The 18,541-nt window shown below is 42.4% G+C and overlaps 1 protein-coding gene and 1 pseudogene across 1 annotated transcript in view; one reads left to right on the top strand and one right to left on the bottom strand.

Moving 5' to 3' along the window:
• The first annotated feature begins 4,001 nt into the window (after positions 1–4,001).
• On the top strand, positions 4,002–4,951 carry LOC102425650 (annotated as a pseudogene).
• Positions 4,952–8,379: 3,428 nt separating this feature from the next.
• The window catches only part of TNPO3 (transportin 3), a 99,757-nt gene continuing 89,595 nt past the window's right edge, over positions 8,380–18,541 (bottom strand). The window contains exons 20-21 of the mRNA XM_023753546.1: positions 10,927–11,018; positions 8,380–8,688 (exon numbers count right to left, since the gene is read on the bottom strand). Of these exons, the coding sequence (XP_023609314.1) occupies positions 10,958–11,018 (61 nt within the window). The 3' untranslated portion in view covers positions 8,380–8,688; positions 10,927–10,957. The remainder of the gene's footprint in view (positions 8,689–10,926; positions 11,019–18,541) is intronic.

Below are 18,541 nucleotides of genomic sequence, written 5' to 3'. Positions count from 1 at the left end.
GTTCTAACAGACCCCCTTTCTGCTGCCAGCTGTCCCCCCCCCCCCCCCCCCCCGCCCTCTGTCTCAGGGCCACTGACACTGGGAGGGCCTGCCTTCCAGGTGGATGAGTCAGTGGGGCCTCCATAAACACTCACCAGCTGGCGGCTTTCCAGGCGGAAGCTGGCTAAGGCAGGGGTGTGGATTTTCAAATGTGTGCGGAATTTAAAATCCTGTCCAAATCAATTTTTCCCATAAGAAATGGTGAAAAAAGGCTGGTATTTCAGCTACACGTAGGACCATTACATCCTCCCCATGTATATTCATACACAGTTAAATATATTAGGACAATGCATGCAAATTGGTAGCTCAGGGTGTGAATCTGGCTCATACATGTAATTTTCTGGCCTGAACAATTTTGTTGTTGTTGTTGATCTTTTTGTTATGGAAGATTTTAAACATCTGTGAAAGTAGGGAGAACGGTATGGAATCCTCATGTAGTAGCTTCAACAATTATCAATTCATAGTCCTTCTCCCCTAAACTCCCATCCACACCGCCACTGAGATTATTTTGAGGCAATTGCTACACATAACATTTCGAGTGTAAATAGAATATATTTCTAAAAGACAAGGATGTTCTAAAACAAAAATATAACTGGAAAAATTAATTTTTTATCAACTATCTGTTGTTTAAAATGTAAGATTTTATTCCCTTGCAATTTGTGGAAGAAACTGCAGTGTTTGTTCTGCATTTTGCTTTTGCCTAGATGCCGCTGACTGCATCTCTGTTGCGTTGCTAACATATTTTGTCTCCTGTACTGATATTTCCTGTAAATTGGTACTTTGGCCTACATTCTGGATTCTAGAGGCTCAACTAGATGTAGATTTTTGTTTTTACTTTCTATTAGTGGGTATTTGAGTTGTTTCTATCTTTAGTTATTATACATCATGCTACAGTTAATAGGCTTGTATTTACTTACATCTTTTCATATTTTTGCCAGTGTATCTTTCAGATGGAGCCCCAGAAATGGAATTTCTGGGCCAAAGCATAAATGGATATAATTTTGCCAGATATTGGCAAAATCCTGATCAATCTATCAGTGTGCCTATTTTCCCAGGCTCGCCAACAGACTATATTGCATTTTTGGATTTTTGCCAACCTGACAAGTGAGAAATAGTATCTCAGTGCCACTTCTTATGAGCAAGGCTGAGGTGAGCATCTATATATGGTTACATGGCCTGTGCAGACTTTTCTCTCTCTCTTTTTTAAAATCTCTATTGTTGAGAGCATTACAGATGTCCCCCTTTTTTCCTCATTGCCCTCTTCCACCTGATTCCTGACTCACCTCGGGCCTTCACCACCCTATTGTCTGTGTCTGTAGGTAATGCATATGTGCATACAAGATCTTCGGTTATTCTCTTCCTACCCCCCAATCTCCTTCCCTCTGAGATTCGTCAGTCTGTTCCATGTTTCCATGCTTCTGATCCTATGTTATTTATTAGTTTATTTTGATCATTAGATTTCTTGTTCGTTTATTTTTATTTTCAATTGTTGATAGATATGTATTTATTGCCATTTTATTGTTCATATTTTTTATAATTTCTTCTTCTTCCCTTTTTATTTTTATTTTTTCTTACCTTCTTAAAGAATATCTTTCAACATTTCATGTAATACTGGTTTGGTGGTGATGAACTCCTTTAACTTTTTCTTGTCTGTGAAGCTCTACCTGACCTTCAATTCTAAATGATAGCTTTGCTGGGTAGAGTGATCTTGGTTGTAGGTCCTCACTATTCATCACTGAATATTTCTTGCCACTCCCTTCTGGCCTGCAAAGTTTCTGTTGAGAAATCAGCTGACAGTCGTCTGGGTGCTCCCTTGTAGGTAACTAACTGCTTTTCTCTCACTGCTTTTAAGATTCTCTATTTGTCTTTAATGTTTTGCATTTTAATTATGATGTGTCTTGGTGTGGGTCTCTTTGGGTTCCTCTTGTTTGGGACTCTGGGCTTCCTGGACTTGTAAGTCTATTTCTTCCACCAGGTAGGGGACGTTTTTTGTCATTATTCCTTCAAATAGGTTTTCAATATCTTGCTCTCTCTTCTCCTTCTGGCACCCCCATAATGTGAATGTTGGTACATTTGAAGTTGTCCCAAAGGCTCCTTATACTATCTTCATATTTTTGGATTCCTTTTTCTTTTTGCTATTCTGATTGGGTGTTTTTTACTTCCTCATATTCCAAATCATTGATTTGATTCTCAGAATACACTACTCTACTGTTGAATCCCTGTAAATTATTCTTTTTTTCTTTTTTTTAAAAATATATTTCATTGACCTTTCACAGAGAGGAAGGGAGACAGATAGAGAGCTAGAAACATCGATGAGAGAGAAACATCGATCAGCTGCCTCCTGCACATCCCCCACTGGGGATGTGCCCGCAACCCAGGTACATGCCCTTGACCGGAATCGAACCCGGGACCCTTGAGTCCGCAGGCCGACGCTCTATCCACTGAGCCAAACCGGTTTCGGCTGTAAATTATTCTTTATTTCAGTTAGTGTATGTTTAATTTCTAACTGGTCCTTTTTCATGTCTTTGATATTCTAAGATCCTTGAAAATCTCACCGAGTCCCTTGACGCTCTCATTAAGATCCTTGAGTAACCTTATAACCATTGTTTTGAACTCTGTGTCATAGTAGTTTACTTGCTTCCATTTCTTTCATTTGTAATGTTTCTTTGTTTCTGCATTTTGGCTACTTCCCTGTGTTTGTTTCTATGTATTAGATAGAGCTGTTATGTCTCCTGGAATTGGTAGCATGGCCTTGTGTATTAGGGGTCCTGTAGGGCCCAGTGACTCAGTCTCGCCAGTCACCTGACCTGGGCACTCTAGGTGTGCCCCTGTGTGGGCTGTGTGCACAGTCTTACAGTTGAGCCTTGACTGCTGTTGGCACCACTGGGAGGAATTGAACTCCAGGCCAGTTGGCTGTGAGGACCAGCTGTGTCTACAATGGAAGAGCTGCTGTGCAAGAGACACAGGAGCAGGACTTGCTTCAGTGGGGCTTTGGTGCTCACTGAGTCTGCTCCTTGAGCATATCGATTGTAGATACTTAGAGTTGTAATCTGGTATAATCAGTTGTAATCTGAAGCTGTCCACTGGGTGCACTGGCTCTGGGGCCTCCCAAGAGATGCAAAATCAGCCACTGCCTGGGGCCACCAGAGATCTGCAGATGGCTACTTGTATTGGGCTAGGAAGTGCCCTGGCCAGGCCCAGCTGTGAAGCAAGGCAGACTGGTGCTAGTGCTGGGTCTTGGGCCTTTTGTTGATAGGTTTGGGGCATGCTGACTCCAGCTGCTGCTTGTTTAAGAGATTTTAACAGTCTGAAGCCTGAGCCAGGACAGGCCATTCATATGGAAAAACAGCTATAAACAGCTTGGGTGGGGCTGCAAATTGGATGGGGCAGGGTCTCAGGGAATCACCAGGGCGGAGTAAACAGTGTGGGCCATGCTGATGGAAACTCAGATATGGCTGTCAGTTAACTCTGCAATGGGGGAGGTCCCAGCACATGAACAATGACCTCTGTGAGCACCCCTATCTGGGAGAAAGCTGCCCCCAAGTTCCTGCCCTGATGCCAGTCAGTCCCCAATGAACACATTCCTCCCCATATATCCCTGGATTCCCCCAAAGCCACCACCTGGCACTGGAGCTCAGAGGAGGCAAGACTGTGTAAGTGCGTGCAGGGGCCCTTTAAGAGGAACACCTGGGACTCCAGCATCCTCTGTGTCACTCAGCCACAATCCCCACTGTTTTTTAAAAATATATTTTTATTAATTTCAGAGAGGAAGGGAGAGGGATAGATAGAAACATCAATGATGAGAATCATTGATTGGCTGCCTCCTGCACGCTCCCTACTGGGAATGGAGCCCGCAACCTGGGCATGTGCCCTTGACTGGAATTGAACCCAGGACCCTTCAGTTGGCAGGCCAACGCTCTATCCACTGAGTCAAACCAGCCAGGGCATCCCCTACTGGTTTTTACAGTCCAAAGTTATGGGGACTTCTCTTCCCAGCTCTGAAACCCTGGGCTGGGGGACTGGTGTGCAGCAGGGACTCCCTACTTCTCACAGCCCCTTTTTCATACTGCACATATGTAAAGAGGTTTCAAAATCGTTAAACTCAAGGCTCTTTAAGAAACTTTACCAACTAGAGGGAAGGGAGCGTTGCTAGGGCGCGGAGTGGAGGCAACTGTGTGGAGAGCGCGTCTTGACTCAGCACTTGGATTCGGCTCCTTCATTTCCAACATGGAAGAAACTTACATCGATTCCCTGGACCCTGAAAAGCTATTACAATGTCCCTATGATAAAAACCTCCAGATCAGAGCCTGCAGGTTTCCTTATCATCTTATCAAGTGCAGAAAGAATCATCCTGATGTCGCAAACAAATTGGCTACTTGTCCCTTCAATGCTCGCCATCAGGTTCCTCAGACCGAAATCAGTCATCATATTTCAAGCTGTGATGACAAAAGTTGTATAGAGCAAGACATTGTCAACCAAACCAGGAACCTTGGACAAGAGACTCTGGTTGAGAGCACATGGCAGTGCCCTCCTTGTGATGAAGACTGGGATAAAGATTTGTGGGAACAGACCAGCACCCTATTTGTCTGGAGCACAGCCAACTACTGTGGCAAGAACAGCCCTGCAAGCAACATAGTTATGGAACATAAGAGTAACCTGGCTTCAGGCATGCGCGTTCCCAAGTCTCTGCGGTATGTTCTGCCATGGAAAAACAATGGAAATGCACAGTAACTGATTATCTCATCAAATGACTGAACCTAGAAGACTCTTGCTTCTTCCTGCTATCAGTGGGTTCTTCATTTTTCTCCTAAACTAATTATAGAAAGATAAACTGTGACTTTCAAACTGACAGATGCCTTTTTTCCCCTCCCCCCTTTTGAGTCCTCATTTGATGCAAGAAAAGACTCTGCATAGTTTTAAAACTATTTCAAATAAACCATTGATGTAGATAAATTAAAAAAAAAGAAAAGAAACTTTACCAACTAGAGAACAGTGCTTACATACAGTTCCTTTTTTGTCTCTAGTCTTATTTTTCAGCCACCTTTCTCCTCACTGGCCTGTGCAGCTCTATTTCCCCTTTAGATTGAAATTAGTTGTCAACACTTTAAAATTAGATGTTACATATCTGATTTCCAGCTTCTCTAGAAACACTATCTCACATTCCCTAGCAGCAAGAATCAGCTGGAACTTTAGATGGGAATGTCCCACAGTTCAGTGGTCCTCTCTGAGCCTGCTTCACTTTTCACTGCCTTGTCCCAAAGGCCTTTGTTTGCAGCCCTTAGTAAATGGTGGAGCAGGGAGACTGAACAGATGAATTATGGGAGATTAGAAGATCTGCACTAGGGCGACCACTGGTGGACTTCAATACTGCAGGCAACTCGTGGCTGCTGAAAATCTCCCCTGGGCTCTACTTACGTTTTGACTTCTTAAAAAATAAAAGCAAAACCAGAAACAGCACACGTGGCTATCATTTTACATAGATCTGTGATGTAGTAGCCAGTTGTGCATGAACACTACCCAAAAGAAGTGACAGGCATTACCCATTCCAGGGGTTAAAGGCAGGACGATGCTGTTGGATTTCACTGCTCCTAGCTACGCTAGGGGTTCTGCTTGGTAGTGGCCTGACTGTGCCAGTGGCCTCTGCTAGTGTTTAAGTTGGGATCCACAGTACACTGATGTTCATGACCTTGGGGATGAACACATTCCTCTAGCACCCAGTAGTTTCCCTGACAATGTTCATCCTTGTATCCAACAAAATAGTCCCTTTTAATTCAAGACTCCTGCCTCTAATACAGCTCTTCATTGACATAAAGAACTTTTCAGTATTCAGAGCAGGAGAGGATATTGATGGAGTTTCCAATCAGAGAACTGTTCTTGGAAACAACTTTCTCATTTGCTGATAATGTATCTAAAAAAAATCAGGCATACTGTTTCATAATATTGGATTTTTAATTTCTCTGAATTTTGGCTTTCATTTTTGCAAAATGATTCAGTTAAGCCAGGGCCACACAAGGTGGACACGTATGTTGCATTTATGAGGTGTTGATGCTGTTCAAAAACTCAAGTTCCTTTATCTTATTTACCCTACACTCTCAGTATTGAACTTTCTAGAACAGGTACATAAAAATTACGTTATTGCCCTGACTGGTTTGGCTCAGTGGAGAGGGTATCGGCCTGCAGACTGAAGGGTCCCAGGTTCGATTCTGGTCAAGGGCACATGCCCAGGTTGTGGGCTCGGTCCCCAGGAAGGGGTGTGCAGCCAACCAATGATTCTCATCGATGTTTCTCTCTCTCTCCCTTCCTCTCTGCAATCAATACAAATATGTATTTTTTAAACATTTAAAGTCATTTTCTTTGTATAATCTTGCTGGGAATAGCCCCAATGGATATGTTTCACATAATCATGACTAAAATATCTTGGTTAAGCCAATTGTGGAAATGAGGGAACAATTATATGGGGACTTTCTGACTTAAGTTCAGATGCAAGACTCTAGTTCTTCCACTAGACAATGTCATACAGGAACACAATGTCTACATTGGGTACCTGATCCCAAACAGTTCCTTTTGAAATTAAAATCTGTGTGGGTATCCTTGCCACACCAAAAAGTAATGACTATTTGTAAGAACTACTCTGAAACAATCTGTAAGACAGTACACAGTGAGGCCTTGACCCTGTTAATGAGATGAGAGCTCTGGTTTCCAAAGCTCTACCTGTGGGGATGTTCTCTGCATTAACTAGGATATGCATGCCACATGCTATTTTTCAGTGGCTGGAGAGTTGTACTGAGACTTCCATATGTTTTCTTCAGTCCCAGACACAACTTCTTGTCATAAAAGCTGAATTCCTTAAACAGAAGTCAACTGGCTGTTGCAAGGATCTAGGATTGGACCAGGCTTCAAAAGTTTTGTTTACCCAGAAAATGAGAAGACTGGCTGGGGTATTGTGCTGATCTCCAGAATTTGATAATCTCACTCCAAACACTGTTTCACATTCAAGTTTTCCACTCCCCTTCCAACAATGCCTCTTTCGAGGGTAAACTCCGAGTCCCGCTGATGTTATGCTGGACAGTTTCACTGATTTCAGATACTAGATGCAGCTCTGCAGTCAAGATCATTAGCTCAGACCCCAATTTACTGTAACACACTGTATGCTCCCATTTTTAAAAAACTCAAGAAAAGGCAAACTAATCTACAATGACAGAAAGCGGACCAGTGGCTACTTGGGCATGTGGGAGAAGAGGCATGAGGAAACTTTTGGGAGTGAATAGGTTCACTATCGTTGATTGTTACTGATTTCAGAACTAGAAGATGTAGGATGAGTCACTCTCCTGAAATATGAAGGGTTTGTGGCACTGAAGACAGGGGCCTGCCCTTTAAACTCCATCCCCAGACTACCAGATAACAACTAAGACGGTTTACGTAAGTGGTCTAGCTGTACCATTTCAGAACTATGAGGCAGTGAAAGGAAGTGAAAACAAACACTAATTAAATTTTAAAAATTTATTTTTCTTTTCTTTTTTTTCTGTTGCTGATTTGTTCTTGAGATGGCTACAACACCAGACAGAACAGTGCCCTCGTATGTAATGCCTGTGTGGGGCTGCAACTCCTTTAGAACATTAAGATCTGCTTTGGGCTTCCTGCTCCTACCTCATCCCCATGAAGTCAAGTAAGTTCCACATTTTTAGTAAAATACAGTTTAGCCCTGTAAACACTTTTTCCATACTCCCACCCTCTTTTGTTTCCTCATGTCTATGGGTGAAACATTAACTAAAACAACAACAACAATAAAAACCCTAAAACTTAGAATATACACTTATATCTCACTCACCCCAATTTTGGCTCTTTTCTTCATGGCTGATAACCCAATGCGGATTGGAAGTGGAGTTAGCGAGTTGGGATATACATGAATTTGGCCCTGGCAGGTCCTAGTATCACTGATGTGACCATGATATAAAATAGAAAAGGCTCCTTGCTTACTCCTCCCTGTCCTAACAACTCTATAAAGGTGGTAAGCAACAGTTGGGGAGGATGGAAAAAATTTCTACTCACTTTCATTAAAAGAGAAGGGGAAATGAGAAAGAAGGGATGGGAGAGAGAAAAAGAGGACAAAACAATAAAAAACCGTAAGAGGTGATCGTGACCCTTGTCTTCCAATTGCAGCTAAATAGTTCATTCGAATTCCCATTTTCCCCAAGTAACTGTTTTTGTTTCACAGAAAGTTTGTACCTTTACTTTTCTGTATATGCACGTGTGGTGGCATGTGCGTGGTAGCATGTGTGTGTAGGTACGTGTATGTATGTGTGCGTGTCATATGCTACCAGGAGGATGTTTCAGTTCTGGTTTCAGCTTAGTTTTCCTTTTTTATTCCTTAAAAATTATTTTTCCTTTTAGAAACAAGTTCACCAGGAAACCAGCTCCCCTCCCACCACGCCGGACAGGTTGCAGCCATCTTTTTAGAAACGGTGCTGATTTTCCCTCACATCCCCAAACAGGAACTCCTCAGGATGGCCTCAGAGGGCTGGAGTCTCTCCCTGTCTGGTGGGACGCCCTGGTGGCGGTAAAGGCCCCTCTGCCACAATGGAGGTTTCTGATTGTGGGACACAGTCTGGTTTTTATTTTCTTCTTGTCTTCTAATTAAAAAAGACATTCCTATAAAAGAGAGAAGATAGTCAATACTTGTGGTCCAGGAGATAGTGAGCATTTTATAAAGTCAAGCAGAAGTTTCTATACTTGCTCAGGTACCTCATTCTGGCCTGTCATAAGAACTCAGTAAAAAAAAGGAAGTTGAAGGGGAGGGGCGGGAGAGAGGGTAAAGGTGAGCCAGTAGGTCCAGGATGCCAACTCCAAACCAATCAGAAATCTCCACTTCAGTCTATTAAATATTGGGGTTTCATGTAAGATGGATTGATTGATATTACTGATTTCAGAGAGAGGAAGGGAGAGGGAGAGAGGGATAGAAACATCAATGATGAGAGAGAATCACTGATTGGCTGCCTCCTGCACACCCCCTACTGAGGATCGAGCCTGCAACCCAGGCATGTGCCCTGACTGGGAATCGAACTGTGACCTCCTGGTTCATGGGTTGATGCCGGGCTAAGATTTTATTTTAAAAGAAGGCTTTGCCTGCTAAAATAAGTTTAAAAAACAATGATTTGGACTCCCTAGAAAGGATACTACTGTAAAATATTAAGTAGAGTGGTTAAAAGTGAGGACTCTGGCACCCAAATATCTATATTTGAATTGTGGCCCTATCAATTACTGACCTGACATCTTGCAACTTCAATTTCCTCATTTGTAAAATGGGAATAATAACAGTAACTAACCCAGGGAACTTATGAGAATTATCTTAGTTAATACATATAGCCCTCGCCGGTTTGGCTCAGTGGATAGAGCGTGGGCCCTTAGATTGAAGGGTTCCGGGTTTGATTCTGGTCAAGGACACATACCTTGGTTGCAGGCTTGATCCCTAGGCCCTGGTTGATGTGCATATGGGAAGCAACCAATCGATGTGCTTCTCTCACATCGATGTTTCTCTCTCTCTGTCCAGCACCACCCCCCCGCCCCCTCTTTCTACTCTTTCTAAGAATTCAATGGAAAAGTATCTTGGGTGAGGATTAACAACAACAACAACAACAACAACAAAAAAGAACAAAAAACACTACATATAAAGCACTTAGAATAGTACCTGATACATAGTAAGGGCTCCATGAATGTTAGCTATGAACTTTCACAGCTGTATAAGCAATGCGTATCAATGTTAGCTTTTATAGATACTGCAAAACCTAAGAATCGCAAGTGATATCACTACTCCTTAAAGAACCAAAGCATAAAAATGATTTCTGGTGTGGTGAGGCATTGTAGAATGGCACCTTCACCCACTAATGCATTTAATCACAAACCCCCAGCGAGTGCTGTACAGGCATGGAGGACTGACTCCTGGAAGAATAAATTCTGCTTAAGACGTCAAAGCATGGGTTTAGAGGAGAGTTGCCTTTCTTCTCTCAGTCAAGAAACTGGCACCTACATCCCACTACCCCGTCGTTTCTTTCCTCAGCTCAGCTTCTTGATTTGATTCAGGAAGCACAAAGAGAAAACTGATGATCAGGAGGAAGACAGAGATGGCAGATCTCCTGACTCAATCAAAACCTGGCATTTCAGTATTCAAACTGCAAAAGTGATAACAAGCAACTTTGCTCATTAAATCTGAAAGGTCAGGTTTAGGAGTAATATCATTTATTATGGTAAAGTTTAGGTCAGCAGTGTTTTCATCAAAGTAGCCAGGTTAAAAATACTTATTTGTTTGTTAGCTATACACATTTACAATCCTAGAAGTGTCTGTGAGGAGAAGAGGGGAGGAACATTTTTTTGAGATATTCTACAACAGTCACTTTCTTATGGGGGTGAAATGGCATCCAAAGTAACTGACAATTATCTGCTACCCTGGCCCAAGGAAATCAGGAGCCTGCATTTCCCCGCTGCCCAGAAGTGTTGAATTGTTAGGTCTTCCCTGACTCTAGCTAGTATTAGTCCAAAGATGGGCAATAAAACGTTTGTCCAGCCCTGGCCAGGGTGGCTCAGTTGGTTGGAGAGCCATCCCGTACACTAAAGGGTCGTGGATTTGATTTCTGGTCAGGGCACACACCCAGGTTGCGGGTTCAATCTCCAGTCAGGATGTGTGCAGGAGGCAGCTGATCTATGTTTTTTTTCTCGCATCAATGTCTGTCTGTCTCTCCCTTTCTCTCTCTCTCAAATCCATAAAAACATATCCTCAGGAGAGGATTCAAACAAACAAACAAACAAACAAACAAACAAAAGAAAAAACACACCTATGTCCACCCCAAGCACTCCTGACAGCCAGAGAAAACCTGGGAACTATATACTACTCACCTGGGTGACAGGCACAGTGCAGGAGTGTAAGCTATCGAAACAACCTGGTGAAGTCTCGCAAGGCCCAGCAAACTTGTTTACATTCCTCAGCACTAGAAAAGAAAAGGCAGGTTAGTCCCTAACTGATGACAAAGATATAATACTCTGAAAAACTGCAACACTGACTCTGCTTTCCATCTTCCTGTAACTCAAGGGTAGATATTAACTACTGCATATGAGAATAATTATAAACTGTGTGGTCCTTAAAGAATGGGCTTTGGAGAAAAAGTGCCTACATTTGAATCTTGGCTCCAATGTGTCCTTGGGCAAGTTACCAATCTGCCTCAGTTTCTTCATCTATTATCTGCCTCATAATGTTTTGAAAATTAAATCAGTTCATAATTATAAAGTGCTTAGACAGCGGTTCTCAACCTGTGGATCGCAACCCCTTTGGGGGTCGAATGACCCTTTCACAGGGGTCGCCTAAGACCATCGGAAAACACATATATAATTACATATTGTTTTGTGATTAATCACTATGCTTTAATTATGTTCAATTTGTAACAATGAAATTGGGGGTCACCACAACATGAGGAACTGTATTAAAGGGTTGCGGTATTAGGAAGGTTGAGAACCACTAGCTTAGGATAATAGAGCAGTGAACAAAATAGTATTCAACAACTGTAGGCTGCCTACAACAACACTTGGTTAAAGCCCTTCACATAAAAACAACAACAACAACAAAAAACCCAAAGTAATAAAAAAAGCAAGTGTATTCATTTAAGGCCAATTATTTTAATTCTACGAGCTGAGCTAACTCAAATACCCTGGCTTCCTCATTCTCTTCCAAAGGCAGATTTTGTTTACAAAGCCCAGTCCAGCAACTAAGAGTCTATCAGTCATCGATTTTCTAGTTGAACAGGCTGCTCAGGGTTTTCCTCCTGTGGGAGGAGGAAGCAGGTCCTTAGACAAGCACTGAGATGCGGAGGTGGTATGAATAGCCCAATATCATCTGATCCTGTATTTTCTTTCTTTTTTTGTTAATCCTCACCCAAGGACATTTTTTCCATTGATTTTTTTTTTTTTAAGAGAGTAGAAGGGAGGGGGAGAGACCGAGAGAAACTACAATCGGTTGCCCCCTTCCTGCCCCCACCCCACCCGACGTCCCGACAAGGGCCAGTGATGGAGCCTGCAAATAAAGTACGTGCCCTTGACTGTAATCAAACCCGGGACCCTTCAGTCTGGGATTGACACTCCATCCACTGAGCCAAGCTGAATTTTCAAAAGGCCTTCTTTGTCCAAACAGTGAGAAAGGAAGTGCTTCCTAATATGCTACCCTTCTGTGGCCCTCTTCTTGGTTTGGAAAAACTCAGAGAAGATTCGATGTGAGAAGAAAGCTCCTTCTCCTTGTAATGGTCAAAGACCAGGGAGCAAACTGCTAACTGTGACCCAAAGGGAAAGGAGAAATGAGAGCCATCCCCTCAAGTGCCCACATCTGGATTTCTTCACCTATTTTAAGGTCTGAAACATCATTAAGAACCTTGATTTATACTACAGGACTTGATTCAACAGAATATACTAGAAACTTTCTTTTAGTCTCTCTCCACCCTGAAAATGTAATGAAAATGAGGACAGTCTTCTGGTTTTATCAGAATTTTGCCATTTGCTCTTTGTGAATTTAACATGCTTCACTAAGGGCATGGGCATAACATTTCTCAGTCTATTTCCAAATCAATATTGACTTTTAAGGGAGCAGCCAGGGTGAATGAGTGCCCATATCACTCATGTTCCCAATGTCATGAAGGAGCAAGATACATAACCAAGAGAAGTCACTGTGTGTTGTGCTGTAAGGGACTAAGACAACAGGAAATAGTTAAACTTGCTAGAGACTCAAGAATCTTTTATCCTGATGCCTTACATGTTTTAAATTCTATCCTTCTTTAACCAGAGATCTTGGCTTAATCTGGAAGAAAAATGATAACTCCATCCTTAGCCTCTTTAGTGATGCATAAGAAGAAGTAACAAAATACAAGTCCAGGAGAACTATGGTGAGACAGGGTGAAATGAGGGACAGGCCACAGTGTCTCAACTCAGCTCAGTTTCTGCTCCCAATCTTGTCAGCAACTGCTCTGGCATAAGAGCTTCAGCCAAATGTTTTTTTTTGTTTGCTTGTTTTTTTAAAAATATATTTTATTGATTTTTTACAGAGAGGAAGGGAGAGAGATAGAGAGTTAGAAACATCGATGAGAGAGAAACACCGATCAGCTGCCTCCTGCACACCGCCCACTGGGGATATGCCCGCAACCAAGGCACATGCCCTTGACCGAAATCAAACCTGGGACCCTTCAGTCCGCAGGCCGACGCTCTATCCACTGAGCCAAACCTGTCAGGGCCAAATGTTTAACTTAAGTGTCCTTGGTGTTTAAACTAAAAAAAAAAAAAAGGATTTTTAAAAACTTCCTAAAAGCTAGAACTATTTTGTTGTTGCCTTAGTTCCTTCCTTCCTTCCTTCCTTCCTTCCTTCCTTCCTTCCTTCCTTCCTTCCTTCCTTCCTTCCTCTCTCTCTCTCTCTCTCTCTCTCTCTCTCTCTCTCTCTCTCTTTCTTTCTTTCTTTCTTTCATCTATCTATCTATCTATCTATCTATCTATCTATCTATCTATCTATCCATCCATCCATTTAAAGCTGCCACTATTTTTCTAGGTTCTATTTTCTGGCATCTAGTCCCACAATCCCAATTTGTCCACTATACTTTGATAGGTACCATCTGAAAAACAGGCTTGGACTTGCTGAAATGACACTAAACCAGTTCACCTTCCCAGCTAGGATGGCAAACAAAGCAGCATGTTGAGGCAGGAGTTACAGGACCTTAAAACCAAAAGGGAGACTGAGTCATGCATGGAACAGAAGTTCAAGGGCAACATGCATACTAAAGACAGAATTAGTAAGAGGAGGTGAGCAATCTCAAACCCTTTCTCTTGCACCTCAACATTACCTCTTATGTTCATTTCCCATCATTATGTCACAGCCTACTATACGAGGAGCTGCAAAACTTGTTTAGCAATGAGAGATCAAGTAGGCCAGGTTGGTAGTGGACCTTTTTTTTCCATATCACAGGGCAAAGATCACAGATCTTTTTGTTCACAGCACTGCATTATTTGGATCCCCTTTCCGTGCCCCAAGATTTTAATTAAAGTAGGGAATGTCCATAACTTTATTTCAGACTTACTCTATTGTTCTACCTGTTATATGTTAGCCCAGATGAAGGAATATGGACTTGGTGGAGACTTATTCCAGAATGTGTGGGTGATTGTCTTAGAGCTAGCAGGAAGCATGCTTCAGCTAGTTTTATAAATACATAATGACAATCTGGTAGATAATTTTCCATGGAGAAAGTTAACATTTACTAATCACCTACTATGTGCCAGATCTCATGATTTCCACTTGGTATCCCATAATAACCCTACTTTTGTTTTATTTTGTTAAAATATATTTTTATTGATTTCAGAGAGGAAGGGAGAGGAAGAGAGAGAAATAGCAATGATGAGAGTGAATCATTTTTATTTTATTTTATTGTTTTATTGCTTAAAGTATTACAAAGAGTATCATATATGTCTCCTTTTTTTTCTCCCCTTGACCCTCCCCTAGCCTCCCATGCCCCCCAGTGTCTTGTGTCCATTGGTTATGCTCGTATGCATGTATACAAGTCCTTCGGTTCATCTCTTACACCCCCCCCCCTCCCTGAGAGTGAATCATTGATCAGCTGGCTACCTCCTGCGGTATACCCCCTACTAGGGATCTAGCCCACAACTCGGGCTTGTGCCCTTGACCAGAATTGAACCCAAGGACCCTTCAGTCTACAGGCTGATGCTCTATCCACCGAGCCAAACTGGCTAGGGTTACTAACCCTATTTCAAAAGATAAATATGCTGAAGTTCAAAGTAACAGCCAAAAAAAGAGAAAGAAATAACAACAACAAAGTAACAGCCAGTAAGTGGCAAGATTCAAACCAACATCTGTGACTCTAAGCCCCAGGTTCCCAGTTGCTCTAACTGGAGTCAATATCATCCTGCCCCTCTACTGACCAACTAGTTACTAGAACAGGGGTGGGCAAACTTTTTGACTCGAGGGCCACAATGGGTTCTTAAACTGGACCGGAGGGCCGGAACAAAAGCATGGATGGAGTGTTTGTGTGAACTAATATAAATTCAAAGTAAACATCATTACATAAAAGGGTACGGTCTTTTTTTTTTTTTTTTTTTTAGTTTTATTCATTTCAAACGGGCCGTAGTTTGCCCATGGCTGTACTAGAAGGAACAGAGTAAAACAAAAGTAGAGAAAAGCAACTAATTATACTTTTACCCCTGAGACAGCTTGTAGGTAGAATACTACTTCTACTGGGAGGATTTATAGTAAAAATAAATAATTTTATAAGGTCATCCCAGTCAATACTAGTATATGCCTCCTTAGTAGAGGGGAAGTCCCCTTTTCTGGCAAAATGTGTCACGAAAGCAGGCAGTCACATGCTACTTTCCAGTCATGCATGCCACTTGATCTCTGGCCAAAAGTCAGTTACTTCTTGGGCATGAAGTTAAGCCACAGGTAAACTAAAAACAGCACTCAAGGTTTGGGATTTTAACTTTAACAAAATTATTGGAAATACTCTGGGAGATGAGAAAGTAAACCATTTTGAAAAATGACACTAAGACTTCCGATCAAGCCCGGCCAGAGTGGTTCACTGACCTATGAACCAGGAGGTCATGGTTTGATTCCCTGTCAGAGCACATGCCCGGGTTGCAGGCTCAATCCCCTGTAGGGGGCATGCAGGAGGCAGCTGATCAATGATTCTCTCTCATCATTGATGTTTCTATCCTCCCACCAAAAAACAAACAAACAAACAAAAAAACAAATTAAAAAAAAGACTTCAGGTCAAGAAAGCAGTGTAGGTAAATGTGGTACTCGAGCTCTAACCGGTTTGGCTCAGTGGATAGAGCGTCGGCCTGCAGACTGAAAAGTCCCAGGTTCGATTCCGGTCAAGGGCATGTACCTTGGTTGTGGGCACATCCCCAGGAGGTGTGCAGGAGGCAGCTGATTGATGTTTCTCTCCCATCGATGTTTCTAACTCTCTATCCCTCTCCCTTCCACTCTGTAAAACTCAATAAAATATTTTTAAAAAATGTACTCGAATCCTCCCATATCCACATCAAAATTACAACTCAACTACAGATAAACTACCATTCTGAACTTCCTGAAATCTAGCTGAATGGAAGTCCTGTAACTAGAAATTTAAAGAAGCCACATTGGGACTAGTAGGAGGGGTGAAAACTCAAAACTGGCTGGTCCCACACTTATGTATGGTGGTTTAAAATTGGGAGGGATTTTTCAGCTGTATAGGTCCTCCCTGAGGAGCAAGGAGTCTTACCCTCACACCAGGCCTCCCAGCCCAGGGTTCCAGAACTAGAAAGAGAAGTCCCATTAACTTCTGGCTGTAAAAACCAGTAGGGATTGTGGCTGAGTGACACAGAAAGCTGCTGGAGTCCGAGGCAGTTCCTCTTAAAGGGTTTATGCATGGACTTAACTCTAACTCACTCCCCCTGAGCTCCAGCACAGCTTAAAAGAATGAGGGACATACAAGGAGGAACTGAATTGTCTGTCATCAGGGCAAGAGCTGGTGGGGGGTGGGGTGGGAGAAATGGTGGTGGTGCAGCTTTCTGTCAGACAAAAGTACTGGCAGAGTTCATTGTTCCTTTTCTGAGACCTTCCCGCACAGAGCTGGAAGGCAGGCACCACTTCTGGGTCTCCATCAACCTGGCTCACAGTGTTCACCCTGCCCTGGTAATTCCCTGAGACCTGGCACCTATCAACTTGCGGTCCCACCCAAGGTGTTTCCAGGGGCGTTTCCATATAAATGGACTCTCCTGCCTCATGCTTCAGACTTTCCTAAAATCTTTCAAATAAGCATCTGGCCTATGTGTACTTTGCATCTCTTGCTAAGTGGCTCCAGGCATGGCACTAGAGGCAACCAGCCTTGGTTTACAGGTTGGCCTTTCCTGGGCACCTCCAAGCCCAGCACAAGTAGCAATCATCTGCAGACTGCTTTGCAGCTCATGCTGGCGGCCCCAGACAAGCACAGGCAGTAGCTGATCTTGCACCTCCAAGGAGGCTGCAGAGCCAGTGCACCCAGTGGACAGCTTTAGACCATGATGGATTACAGTCTACCATCTCCACTAGCAACACTAGTCAAGGGGTGGACCCTATGAGCACCAAAGCCTCACTGAAGCAAGTCCTGTTCCATAGCTCTTCTCTGTTGTCGCAGCCAGTCCTCACAGCTGATTGGCCTGGGGGTCGATCCCTCTCCAGTGATACAATTAAGGCTCAATGACAACAGGACAGTGCACATAGCCCACACAGGGGTGCACCTGGAGCATCCAGCTCAGATGACTGGGAAGGCTGTGCCACTGGGCCCTACAGGACACCTACTACATAAGACCACTCTAACAAGTCCAGAAGACATAGCAACTCTATCTAATACATAGAAACAAACACAGGGAAACAGCCAACATGTGGACACAACAAAAAACAGGTCTCAAGTGAAAGAACAGGAGAAATTTCCAAGAACTAAATGAAATGGAGGCAAGCAAACTGCTAGATACAGAGTTCAAAACAATGGTTATAAGGATGCTTGAGGAACTTACTGAGAACTTCAACGGCATGAAAAAAGACATAGAAACCATAAAAAATAACCAATCAGAAATGAAGGATATATTAATTGAAATGAAGAATAATTTACAGGAATCAGCAGTAGAGTAGATGAAGCTGAGAATAAAATCAGCAATTTGGGATATAAGGAAGCAAAAAACACACAACCAGAACAGCAAAAAGAAATCCCAAAGTATGAAGATACTGTAAGTGGTCTCTAGGACAACGTCAAGTGTGCCAACATTTGCATCACGGGGTTGCAGGAAAGAGAAGAGAGAAAAGCAAGAAATTGAAAATCTATTTGAAAAAATAATGACAGAAAAGTTCCTTCACCTGGTCAAGGAAAGAGACATACAAGCCCAGGAAGAGCAGAGAATCCCAAACAAGATAAACCCAAAGAGGGCCCCCACCAAGACACATCATAATTAAAATGCAAAAGGTTAAAGATAAAGAGAGAATCTTAAAAGCAGTAAGAGAAAAGCAGTTGGTTACCTACAAGGGAGCTCCCATAAGACTGTCTGCTGATAACTCAATAAAAATTTTGCAGGACAGAAGGGAGTGGCAAGGAATATGTAAAGTTATGAAAAGCAAGTACCTAAACCAAGATTACTCTACCCAGCAAAGCTATCATTTAGAGTTGAAGGACATACAAAGAGCTGCTCAGACAAGAAAAAGCTAAAGTAGTTCATCACCATAAAACCAGTATTACCTGAAATGTTAAAGGGTCTTCTTTAAGAAGAAAAAAAAGATAAAAAATATGAAGAATAAAATGGCAATATATACATATTTATTAACAACTGAATCTAAAAAACAAAATAAATAAAGCAGAACAGAAAGAGACTCATAGATATAGAGAACATTTTTTTTAAAAATATATTTTATTGATTTTAGAGAGGAAGGGAGAGGGAGAGAGAATAGAAACATCAATGATGAGAGAGA

The sequence above is a fragment of the Myotis lucifugus genome, unplaced genomic scaffold (assembly GCF_000147115.1).
Source record: "Myotis lucifugus unplaced genomic scaffold, Myoluc2.0 scaffold_46, whole genome shotgun sequence".
NCBI classification, from domain to species: Eukaryota; Metazoa; Chordata; class Mammalia; order Chiroptera; family Vespertilionidae; genus Myotis; species Myotis lucifugus.
The sequence above is the reverse complement of the archived record's forward strand: the minus strand, read 5'-3'. Positions and strand labels throughout refer to the sequence as shown.